Below are 13,075 nucleotides of genomic sequence, written 5' to 3' on the forward strand. Positions count from 1 at the left end.
ACCGGGGGAAGGGGGAAAGGATGATTCCCAAAAGTTGTTGGTCACTTCCGTAAAAATGATATTTTTCAAAATCTGAGGTCCCTATTAGTTTCCTCTTATGACCTAGATGCTTCAATATAATTATAACAAATTATTTCCTTACGGTTCAAATTTTAGACCCAAAAAATTTAGTAAATTTTATTGCAATTTCGCAAATTTAAATACGTACTTCTTTTGACTAAGATTGTAGACAAATATTCTACATTCTTTTACTTATAAAATGTTTCTCCTTTTATGTTATAAAAATAATATTAATTTTTCTATACGATAAATCACTTCAAATGTGGTAATACAATTTACTACACTCACAAAACTATTTCATTGTATAATAAAATTAATTCCAAAATTTACTCCTTTAATTGTTATTAATAACAACTTATGACCTTGTACAACAATCAACACCAAATGTCTCCGTAAATTATAATAACTATCAAAGCTACACCGTCACTTAATAAAACTCAATTCCGCCGGCATTATTTTTACTCTTGTCTTAAATAACTAATTGATATTTCCCGTTTTTATATAATAACCGACCCTATTGGTTTTAACGAAAATTACCTACTTGCAAAGGACTTTACTATAGTATAATAAAATCCATTTCAAATCCATTTGTTTCTTTGTTATAAAAAATAATTAACTATTTTATCCTGTCAAGAACCCAAATGTATTAAGCCAAATTTGTAATACTTATCAATGGCTATATAACCATATAATAAGATATATTTAAACAATTCTTTCAATTATTACAACTAACATTAATACTTTTTATATAATAAACAATATTAAGTAGCTCAATGGTTTTGCTACACCTACAAAAACCTTCATGGTATTACATTCAAACGATCTTAAATATTACCAATCTCGTAATATTAGAAATATTATAAATTTATCAAATTATTAATAAATGTTTCAAAATTATTTTATTTAACTGCTAGAGTATATAAAACTGTTTTTATATATTTTACTGATTTTATGTATGTTTTTGTGTTTTTATGTTTCAGAAAATATATATATATATATATATATATATATATACGTGACTAAATTAATTAAATAAATCTATCATAAAGCATAATAACTAAGTTATACATATATATTGTTTTTGTCCTTTTAATATTTTCTTTTCCCTTTATATATGTTAATATAATTACTTCATATATTTTTATATTAAAACTAGTATCAAGCTAAAGCTTTTAACATAATAAATTTGTCGGTTAGGTTGCTAAGTAAATAATATTCTTGGTTAGGTTAATAACAGACCACTCTACGTAAGCCTGTGGTTAATAATAAGTAGTGAAGCAAAATGGTAAGTATCAATGCACTCAAAAATAACTATCAGCGGTTATACATTAATAATTAATATTGCAAATAAAAAAAATTAAAAATGGGTGTGAGGTGGACGTCAGGACGTCACATCCCCCCCCTTATTTAAGAACATTTCCGATGCAATCGAGGAAATGGTTCTAATATTCACGCAAACGTTTTTGTAAGTCTGTGTATACAATGGTTTCACTGTCAGTCACCTGCGGCGAAGTTGGCTGATTGCTAGGGTTGTTCTGCGACAAAGACTGCGATAATACTGGTTCCACAGGTTCCGATGATCGTTGTTCCTCGGGATCTGCTCGTCCATCTGTGTGGCTGCGTTTGGCTGTACCTCTGGCCAAATAGAGTAGCAGATGAGTCAAGGAGCTCCAGATAGCTCCTAGCACGTACAGACTGCATCCGTAGGCTGAATGTAGAGCATAACCATGTATCATCGTGTCGATGGCTAGCTTGATTAGTCGTACTACTAATAATACTCCAAAAACTCCAGCTGTGGCTGATCCAAATGTGATGAATCCGCCCCAGATCCGTTTAGCAGTTGACTCAGCAATTTTGTTTAATGATGCTTCATCCAATAAGTTGTAAATGGACATGGTATCGTCAGGCATGACGTGTCCGGTGATTCCACGAGCCATGCTGTTAAGTAGCGCTGGCTTTTCAGCAGGGAACATTATATGATCCCTGATTTTATCAAGATCCGCCTGGGAATATATTCCGCTGGAAGCTAGTGGTCCCGGCGTTAAATAATTCCATGACATACTTGTCATAGGTTGTAACTGCTGCAACGATGTTCTGCGAACACGTGGCTCCGGAATAAGTTCAATCCATGTATCCTCAATTCGATAAAGGGTTGGCAATTCGTAGCTACACTCTCGTATGGTTCCCATCTTGGTCAACACGTGTGATTTTGGTGTGATAAAGAGGGAAGTGTTGCGTACTGTAACCGGTAGCTCAATATAACATTCCTTAGTGCGGCGTACGATGACGTCCACTGGTATACACTTGATGACATGAACGGCTTCCCCTGCAGTGACGGCCATGTAACCTGGTCCTTTCATGAGCCGATAAGCGAATTCGTCTGGCTGAAGAGTAGCGAAGGACAGTGTGTTTTTTAACACTTCCTTTTCCAGCTCGCAACGTTGTTGAATAACGTCACGATACAACGATGTCATCTGATGTCGTATATGTTTTTCTACGTACACGAATTTAGAGTTGACGTAGGTGAAAATATCGAGGTTCTCCACAGGGATGTCTCTTCGCTCCGCGAAGGTGTTTCCCTTTTCTGCCTCCAAGATAAATAGTTTAGGATGCTCCGTGGTGAGTAGGGTGTATCCACACACGGCTTGACTTCCTCCTGCTGTCAAGGCAAAAGTTGTATCCTGACTGACAAGAGTATAAATAGTCTGATGAATGGTATCCATTATTCCATTCATTTTAACTGCCGTTCCTTCATACAGTACGTTGTACTGGTGGAAATTGCAAGACGATGTGGGCATCGGTTTCCAATATGAATATCCATCGTCAAAATCGATGCAAAAACCGTCGCTCAGTGTGCAGACAGTTCCTGATCTTAGCATTACTTTTCCAGAATTTAGGTGCACAGGAACATAGGATGACTTTAATGATATCCGTACAGTTCCATCTACTACGACGTTGTGCCAAGTCCCGTAAGGGTCGGAGAATTGTGTACCCTTGCAGGTTCCATCATGGTTTATCGTTCCGGCAAGCAGGATGCTGTGAACGGTGGTAGTATTAGGCTTCAGTTTGGTGACGATTCCTCCCAGTCCTATGGAGAAGGTCCCTTCCTGAAAAGCGTGGTAGCACTTGACTCTGGAAACTTCCTGTAGGTACTCTAGTCGTGCATTGGCTACAGCTGATATATGCGAATGCATTCCACAGTACTGTATCACTCGCGATATTTCAACTTTGCACTGTATCACTTCCACGTAATTATATTCCGCGAGTTGTAGTAACTGAATGTGTGTGTCAGATGTATTTAACGATTGGTGCTTAAGTTCACAGTCTCTGACACCTAGCAATGATACTGTGGTTACATTTAAATGCTGACCTCCACAATCGAATCCAATGAGTCCGTAGGTTGTGGGGATTAATACGAATAACATAATTCCTGATAACGGCTTCATTGTTCTATGGACAATGTTACAATCATTCAGCTTAATAAATATTGCCAATAATTCGTATGGTGTTACCATATGCTTTCAACCTGACACGCATGAGTGTGTTAGCTCATTATTTTCCAAATTATAAATGAAACAAGTAGTTAACAAATCTGAATCTTGTAATTGGCCTCGTGTTCTTAAATTCCTAAATTTTAAGTAACATCTTTCACATTGATCTATCATAACAATATCGGATAATTTATTGTTACACATGGCACATCGGAAAATCATTGTATTAAAACAATTTGTAAAATAATGTAGTGTCTGGAATATTCCTTCCATAGGGCCAACCGAAGTTTCAATATTAATGCTGGGTAAAAATATTTGATTGTGCCAACAAAATACGCAATAATATTTCCGATCTTGTTCATTCAGAACTCGATAAACTCGTACACATTTAACCAAATTAACTTCCGCCATTATAATTATTTTATTATTCCGACTTAGGTTTTATATATTCAAAGTTTTTCGTGTATGTGTTATACAAAAAATCTGTGTTTGACATACCAATCCTATTTAAGTTGTCATGTCCCAAAAGTTCTCTATAAATACTCTTGCAATGTATACAATAACTCATGGGTCGTTTCTGAAAACGTTGCTCGTTGCAACTTACGCAGGTTCCTAAATCTACGGTCCCGCTGGCAATGTAATGCGTAATAATAATTTCAAAATTACTAGTATTGCTTTCTTACTAAAACAGGACATACAATATAAATGTCGTGTTAATCGATGTACAACCTTAATATTAACTATGCATTTTGCATGATTTAAAACTAGCGGGTCTAAAGTCTTACTAGACTGCGCATGATTATTCATTATATAGCCTTAAAATTATTTCTTATATTAATGATGACATGTATTTATGTCTAATGCTATTTTTCCCTTTACAAAGTTTAATCAATTAAGGAAAATTAGCATTTCTACGGAACTCTATTGTTATTAGAGTAGGGTTTGAGCTGTTCAGAATTTGAACTAACTCTTTGTCAAGTAAAAGTTGCAACAGAGGTGTCTATTGCTTCAATGCATTTTAATGCTATAATTATCCTGTATGCAAGAAGTGTTTTCCTGAAAATGGTTAATTATCCATTGATGGTAAATTAACTTCATTGAATCAAAATTTATGTTCGTGTTAACGAAATTAATCTAACTTCGTTGTTGTATATACGAATAAGTGTTGGATCGTGTAATTCAAAAATATCCTTATCATGAATTTCCAAATATTCTGTTAACAATTCATATGTATGGTAACAATCTGCACAATTATAAAATGGATTATAAATTAGTAAACTCTTTCCACAAAATGTGCATTCGAAAATAACTTGACGGCTTCCAATTACCATATCATGTTTTAGTAACCGTGAGACATTCTGTTTATAATATATCTTCTCGTTATTTTTGTAGCAAGTGTCACACAAAAATATGCTATTAGCTGACTTGTAACATAACACTGTTCTCATACAATGTACAAGAGAGGCTCTGTGTAAATAAGTAATTATTCCTGGACAGTTCCTCCGAGAACTGAAATGACGGTGTGTGGGACACATAAAAACACATTCAATTGAAAAATGCCTTAGGGCAAGGTTTCGGGTTGATCCGCCGTTTCCTTACGCCTAAATACACAAAAGTATATGTATTATCTTGGTGCACTATAAACTGGCTAGTGGCACTTTCAAAGGTGGTTGTCCGTCTCACTCCATAGGTGTGGTACCATTGGATGCACTGACGGTAAGTTTCTGAGCTCAGCTCAATTTGTTGATCCTGCAACGCGTACAAATATTATTAGTTTTCATCAGATTTAATGGATATTTTGAGTTTGTCATATGATATCGGGTTGATTTTGAACAAATTTTTGCATTACTGTGTAATATTTCCACTATTTGATAAGGTCCGGTATAATGATCAGCGAATTTTCCTTTACGTGGTTCTTTCAATAAAAAGACGTTATCCCCTGTCACGTCCGGGGAAGTGAGAATGTAGACGATCAGGTACCTGTCCCAAATCTATCCCTCAGGTGATTTGATTTCAGGTGCTCTCTTTTGATTATGGGTCAATCTGCATACACCGACTTTACCCGGGAATGGAGAGAGCTTGCGATTAACTCTTACGGTGATGAAATTGTGATTGTCAAAAGGAAAATATTGTAATCAATATTGATTGTAACTTGATATCTCTCTATTATCTAATATATGAAAACTGAATTTAAATTATTATCTCTCTTATTTCTTCAACAAAATTATGGTATAAGAATAGGAAAATATTGAAAAGAAAATCGTAGAGTTATGTCGCTGTGTAGTGTATGACAGTGGTATAATATGGAAATAAGGGCGTCGCTTCGCTCTTACTAATGGAAAAATGAAAAGGATGAGCAATAATAATGCTCATATGCAAAGGATTGATAAAATAAAATATCTCAAAAGGAAAGTAGGCAGGTTACTATGCCTTTCTTTAAGTGGAATGTAACACAAAGTAAGGAGACGAGCACTTTTATGCTCATACACGGTGATGGAGTTGAAGAATAAAATAATGATTTAAAACAAATTAATATAGATTCTAATTCGTTATTAACTGTTATTCATAATTTCGTAATGCTTTATTTGGTAATTAAATAAAATATACCTCCTGTGACTAAATTGAATGTATCAGGTAGAATATATAATGATTTGGTCAGACGTAGTATACATAAGGAATTGGTCAGACGAATGAATCTATGTTCGTGCTTAACAATACAATAAACGAAAATTATGTAATTTATTAAACTTAAATCTTGTTAGTGATATACTGTAACCAAGATTAAAATTATTAATTCACCGTGCACTGCCTTATGGTAAGTCAGCAATTCCTTAATATTGTCACTAGCGTAATTGTCACTAGCGTAATTGTCACTAGCGTAAGTCGTACTATTGTCACTAGTGTGAGTTATTAAACTTAAATCTTGTTAGTGATATACTGTAACCACAATTAAAGTTATTAATTCACCGTGCACTGCCTTATGGTAAGTCAGCAATTCCTTAATATTGTCACTAGCGTAATTGTCACTAGCGTAATTGTCACTAGTGTGAGTCGAACTTTTTACCATGCTCACTTGATTTAAGTACACAAATGTAATAAACTTGTAATGCAAATGTTAATTTAATGTTTATAATCGAATTATCCTTCAAATAATGGTATGATTTGATTTTAATTCACTTAAATATTAAATACGACTTAATTGTGTAATGAGGCATATATGTTCGTATACCGAGCTAAAGGATGAGAAAATGGCGGCTATACACGCCGTGGTATATGACAGGTATGGAAGCGAATGTTCGCTCTCGACTGTTTTCAAAGGATAACTCACAGCGAATGAAGTCGCTGTTAATGGTATTCAAAAGGGAAAAAGCGATTTAACGCTTTAAATTAATTGAAATAAATGGGTATGCCTCGCACAAATAAATTGATATAATTAATGCATTCATGCACTATATATTCAATATAGGATGACGCTTCGCTGCGAATTTACGCTGGCGAGCGATTCTGAACAAAAGTTAAAGTTAAATTATGGTTAATTGCAACTGTTGTACCACTAACATTATTCTCAATGATTAAACAATAATAATTGAAGGGTATATTTAATGAACAATTAAATTAATCAAAAGTTTATTACTAAATTCAAGTGTAATATAGAAGTTGGTTACAATATGAATATATGTGTTACTTGAAATAATTTTATTCGCAAATGTCATATAAATCTGAACCCTCAGGCCAGTAATTGTTTCACAACTAATTATAATTCGAAAATATTAAGTAACTGTAAATATAATAATGTATTGAAACTTTATAAATCTGTCAAAATGTGTAGTATGTATATGGAGTACAAGTATAACGTTCCATAAGAGCAGCGAGTATAAAATAATTAAATAAATCTACTCACAAGCGTTCGCACAAATCTAACCCTCAGGTCAGGAAGCACTTGATGATGTAGCAGCACAAGAATAAGTCAATCAGACTTTGGTAATAACTCAAACTTCACTGGCTCTACGTTATATTTTACGCTTAGTTAGCGAATTTACGCTAGCTAGCGACTCCAATAATTAATTAAAAGTAAGTCTAGTCTAAAAAGGGTCGTCAAAAAGGTACAGTGTAAAAGGTGTGTGTAAAAAGTGTGATTTTTAAGTGTGAGTCTGATTCTCTGGCTGCTGCATCACGTTATATACTCAAAAATTATGATGCTTGGGGACAGGGTCCCTGTAGCTCGAGAAGGGATTACAATAAGTGGGGACGCTACGGTTAAAGCAAAAACTAAAATAGTAGGGAGGCTCTGCCCACTTAACTCATTGGTTCTTCGTTTTCGAAGATTCTTATGGTGGGATCGAAAACTTAAGTGGTGGGATTGGTCTCACGGTGCGTCTAGTGGGGACGATGAGCTCAACGGTGAGCTCAACGCTTACAAAAGATAAACGTATTTTGACGCGTAAGTTCAACATGAAATTCGCAGTACAGAATTATCGCTCATCTGTTATGCTTTTTAATCAACCGGAGTTTCTCCGAATCAAATGGCAGCTGCAACTTCCTGCCGATATGTCTTGCTCGAGATATCTATTCAACCTTTGATTAAGACAGCGGTCTTGGATTATTATTTCAATCAGGTGCCGACAAGTCACCGTCTTTTGCAATTAGTCATCATGAAATAATATTCCTTCGTGAATTTAAATCTTTATTCCTTTGTTACTTAACGCTGTGTTCACTGTCTTATTCAAATTAATATTCAAATAATTCTGTAATGCTCACAAATTTAATTCTTAAAATTATAACGCTTGACATATGCATTTTATATGCTCGTAGTCTTATGCATGAATTATTATAAGACCCTGCATACGTCTACTTAATAATATAACGCACTCAGTGAAATAATAATCATTATAAATTATTGTAAAATCAATTATTGGTATCATGAGCCTTTAATAATGTAATTAAATCATCTAAAATTATTATTTCAAGATTCCATTCTAATAAACTTATAAAATCTCACTCAACCAATAATTGTCTTATATGTATAGGGATGCCTATATATATAGATATACACGTGTATGTACTTGCACGTCTATTCTTTGGTTATTATAAAATTAGTAATAAAGCAACTATTGGTGTGCCGGGTTTAATATTATAATTAAACCGTATAAAATTATTATTCCAATACAATGTTAGTCTTAATTAATTCATAAAATCTTAAATAACCAATAATTCTTTTATGGGTTATATGCACATATATAAGTGTGTTCGTATATGGTGTTGTTAATATACTTAATTATTAACAGATTAAATGCGTAATTAATATATACTTAAATTAATGCTCAGTAACATAAAATATTCCATTAAATAAATTCAATAATCCTTACTATGAATGTAATACCATGTGTAATATACTTTTACAATATTAAGTAGCTCAATGGTTTTGCTACACCTATAAAAACCTTCATGGTATTACAGTTCAAACGATCTCAAATATTACCAATCTCGTAATATTATATTATAAATCTATCAAATTATTAATAATAAATGTTTCAAAATTATTTTATTTAACTGCTAGAGTATATAAAACTGTTTTTATATAGTTTACTGATTTTATGTATGTTTTTGTGCTTTTAATATTTTCTTTTCCTTTTATATATGTTAATATTATTACTTCATAAATTTTTATATTAAAACTAGTATCAAGCTAAAGCTTTTAACATAATAAATGTGTCGGTTAGGTTGCTAAGTAAATAATATTCTTGGTTAGGTTAATAACAGACTACTGTACGTAAGCCTGTGGTTAATAATAAGTAGTGAAGCAAAAATGATAAGTATCAATGGCGCTCAAAAATAACTATCAGCGGTTATACATTAATAATTAATATTGCAAATAAAAAAAATTAAAAATGGGTGTGAGGTGGACGTCAGGACGTCACATCCCCCCCCTTATTTAAGAACATTTCCGATGCAATCGAGGAAATGGTTCTAATATTCACGCAAACGTTTTTGTAAGTCTGTGTATACAATGGTTTCACTGTCAGTCACCTGCGGCGAAGTTGACTGATTGCTAGGGTTGTTCTGCGACAAAGACTGCGATAATACTGGTTCCACAGGTTCCGATGATCGTTGTTCCTCGGGATCTGCTCGTCCATCTGTGTGGCTGCGTTTGGCTGTACCTCTGGCCAAATAGAGTAGCAGATGAGTCAAGGAGCTCCAGATAGCTCCTAGCACGTACAGACTGCATCCGTAGGCTGAATGTAGAGCATAACCATGTATCATCGTGTCGATGGCTAGCTTGATTAGTCGTACTACTAATAATACTCCAAAAACTCCTGCTGTGGCTGATCCAAATGTGATGAATCCGCCCCAGATCCGTTTGGCAGTTGACTCAGCAATTTTGTTTAATGATGCTTCATCCAATAAGTTGTAAATGGACATGGTATCGTCAGGCATGACGTGTCCGGTGATTCCACGAGCCATGCTGTTAAGTAACGCTGGCTTTTCAGCAGGGAACATTATATGATCCCTGATTTTATCAAGATCCGCCTGGGAATATATTCCGCTGGAAGCTAGTGGTCCCGGCGTTAAATAATTCCATGACATACTTGTCATAGGTTGTAACTGCTGCAACGATGTTCTGCGAACACGTGGCTCCGGAATAAGTTCAATCCATGTATCCTCAATTCGATAAAGGGTTGGCAATTCGTAGCTACACTCTCGTATGGTTCCCATCTTGGTCAACACGTGTGATTTTGGTGTGATAAAGAGGGAAGTGTTGCGTACTGTAACCGGTAGCTCAATATAACATTCCTTAGTGCGGCGTACGATGACGTCCACTGGTATACACTTGATGACATGAACGGCTTCCCCTGCAGTGACGGCCATGTAACCTGGTCCTTTCATGAGCCGATAAGCGAATTCGTCTGGCTGAAGAGTAGCGAAGGACAGTGTGTTTTTTAACACTTCCTTTTCCAGCTCGCAACGTTGTTGAATAACGTCACGATACAACGATGTCATCTGATGTCGTATATGTTTTTCTACGTACACGAATTTAGAGTTGACGTAGGTGAAAATATCGAGGTTCTCCACAGGGATGTCTCTTCGCTCCGCGAAGGTGTTTCCCTTTTCTGCCTCCAAGATAAATAGTTTAGGATGCTCCGTGGTGAGTAGGGTGTATCCACACACGGCTTGACTTCCTCCTGCTGTCAAGGCAAAGTTGTATCCTGACTGACAAGAGTATAAATAGTCTGATGAATGGTATCCATTATTCCATTCATTTTAACTGCCGTTCCTTCATACAGTACGTTGTACTGGTGGAAATTGCAAGACGATGTGGGCATCGGTTTCCAATATGAATATCCATCGTCAAAATCGATGCAAAAACCGTCGCTCAGTGTGCAGACAGTTCCTGATCTTAGCATTACTTTTCCAGAATTTAGGTGCACAGGAACATAGGATGACTTTAATGATATCCGTACAGTTCCATCTACTACGACGTTGTGCCAAGTCCCGTAAGGGTCGGAGAATTGTGTACCCTTGCAGGTTCCATCATGGTTTATCGTTCCGGCAAGCAGGATGCTGTGAACGGTGGTAGTATTAGGCTTCAGTTTGGTGACGATCCCTCCCAGTCCTATGGAGAAGGTCCCTTCCTGAAAAGCGTGGTAGCACTTGACTCTGGAAACTTCCTGTAGGTACTCTAGTCGTGCATTGGCTACAGCTGATATATGCGAATGCATTCCACAGTACTGTATCACTCGCGATATTTCAACTTTGCACTGTATCACTTCCACGTAATTGTATTCCGCAAGTTGTAGTAACTGAATGTGTGTGTCAGATGTATTTAACGATTGGTGCTTAAGTTCACAGTCTCTGACACCTAGCAATGATACTGTGGTTACATTTAAATGCTGACCTCCACAATCGAATCCAATGAGTCCGTAGGTTGTGGGGATTAATACGAATAACATAATTCCTGATAACGGCTTCATTGTTCTATGGACAATGTTACAATTATTCAGCTTAATAAATATTGCCAATAATTCGTTTGGTGTTACCATATGCTTTCAACCTGATACGCATGAGTGTGTTAGCTCATTATTTTCCAAATTATAAATGAAACAAGTAGTTAACAAATCTGAATCTTGTAATTGGCCTCGTGTTCTTAAATTCCTAAATTTTAAGTAACATCTTTCACATTGATCTATCATAACAATATCGGATAATTTATTGTTACACATGGCACATCGGAAAATCATTGTATTAAAACAATTTGTAAAATAATGTAGTGTCTGGAATATTCCTTCCATAGGGCCAACCGAAGTTTCAATATTAATGCTGGGTAAAAATATTTGATTGTGCCAACAAAATACGCAATAATATTTCCGATCTTGTTCATTCAGAACTCGATAAACTCGTACACATTTAACCAAATTAACTTCCGCCATTATATTATTTTATTATTCCGACTTAGGTTTTATATATTCAAAGTTTTTCGTGTATGTGTTATACAAAAAATCTGTGTTTGACATATCAATCCTATTTAAGTTGTCATGTCCCAAAAGTTCTCTATAAATACTCTTGCAATGTATACAATAACTCATGGGTCGTTTCTGACAAAGTTGCTCGTTGCAACTTACGCAGGTTCCTAAATCTACGGTCCCGCTGGCAATGTAATGCGTAATAATAATTTCAAAATTACTAGTATTGCTTTTCTTACTAAAACAGGACATACAATATAAATGTCGTGTTAATCGATGTACAACCTTAATATTAACTATGCATTTTGCATGATTTAAAACTAGCGGGTCTAAAGTCTTCCTAGACTGCGCATGATTATTCATTATATAGCCTTAAAATTATTTCTTATATTAATGATGACATGTATTTATGTCTAATGCTATTTTTCCCTTTACAAAGTTTAATCAATTAAGGAAAATTAGCATTTCTACGGAACTCTATTGTTATTAAAGTTGGATTTTCATTATCCAAAATTTGAGTTAAGGTAACATTAGTTATATCTGAAAAAAAGTCATTTAATATATTAGTACATTCAATACATCCGTTTCCGCGAATGTGTTTATGAAACGTTAATATCTTTCCACAATCCGAGCAAGCAGTTAGAAAATCTAACGAATTGCGTTGGTTTAATATTAATCCGTGTTGAAAAATAAATTCGTAAGCTGAAAATCCAATATCTGGATTATTGTAAATACAAGCGGCACAACTTATATCTCCCGTATTAATATGTTTAAAATAATAATTCTGAATACACAATGATTCATATTTCAAATGATGGATTATCAGCCCGTTAGGGTTAATGCTCTGCATTGCAAAAATCTAAGATTTTTTTTTTTTTTTTTTTTTTTTTTTTATCTACCCCATCCTAAGAGGATATAGCTGGATTTCGTTATCTACCCAACGTACCACAGTAGGATTGGGTATATCATAAAAATCCTCGTTATTTGCCCGCAACTGTTCAATGAGTGCTGTAAGTATGTCGTTGCAGTATGCACAATTTTGAATTGGCGCGTATGTTAATAATG

General features: G+C 34.8%; 2 protein-coding genes across 2 annotated transcripts; both read right to left on the reverse strand.

Annotated features, from left to right (window-relative positions):
- Positions 1-1,399: 1,399 nt before the first annotated feature.
- LOC113563486 lies at positions 1,400-4,214 on the reverse strand. The gene has a single exon (XM_026975154.1). It carries the CDS (start codon positions 3,573-3,575, stop codon positions 1,503-1,505), a length of 2,073 nt encoding a protein of 690 aa, XP_026830955.1. The 5' UTR covers positions 3,576-4,214; the 3' UTR covers positions 1,400-1,502.
- Positions 4,215-9,415: 5,201 nt separating this feature from the next.
- On the reverse strand, positions 9,416-10,742 carry LOC113563485. Its single transcript, XM_026975153.1, has one exon. The coding sequence runs from the start codon at positions 10,548-10,550 to the stop codon at positions 9,519-9,521; it is 1,032 nt and encodes a 343-aa protein (XP_026830954.1). The 5' UTR covers positions 10,551-10,742; the 3' UTR covers positions 9,416-9,518.
- Positions 10,743-13,075: the final 2,333 nt, after the last annotated feature.

Source organism: Ooceraea biroi, unplaced genomic scaffold, assembly GCF_003672135.1.
Source record: "Ooceraea biroi isolate clonal line C1 unplaced genomic scaffold, Obir_v5.4 UnassembledTig133, whole genome shotgun sequence".
Classification (NCBI taxonomy): Eukaryota; Metazoa; Arthropoda; class Insecta; order Hymenoptera; family Formicidae; genus Ooceraea; species Ooceraea biroi.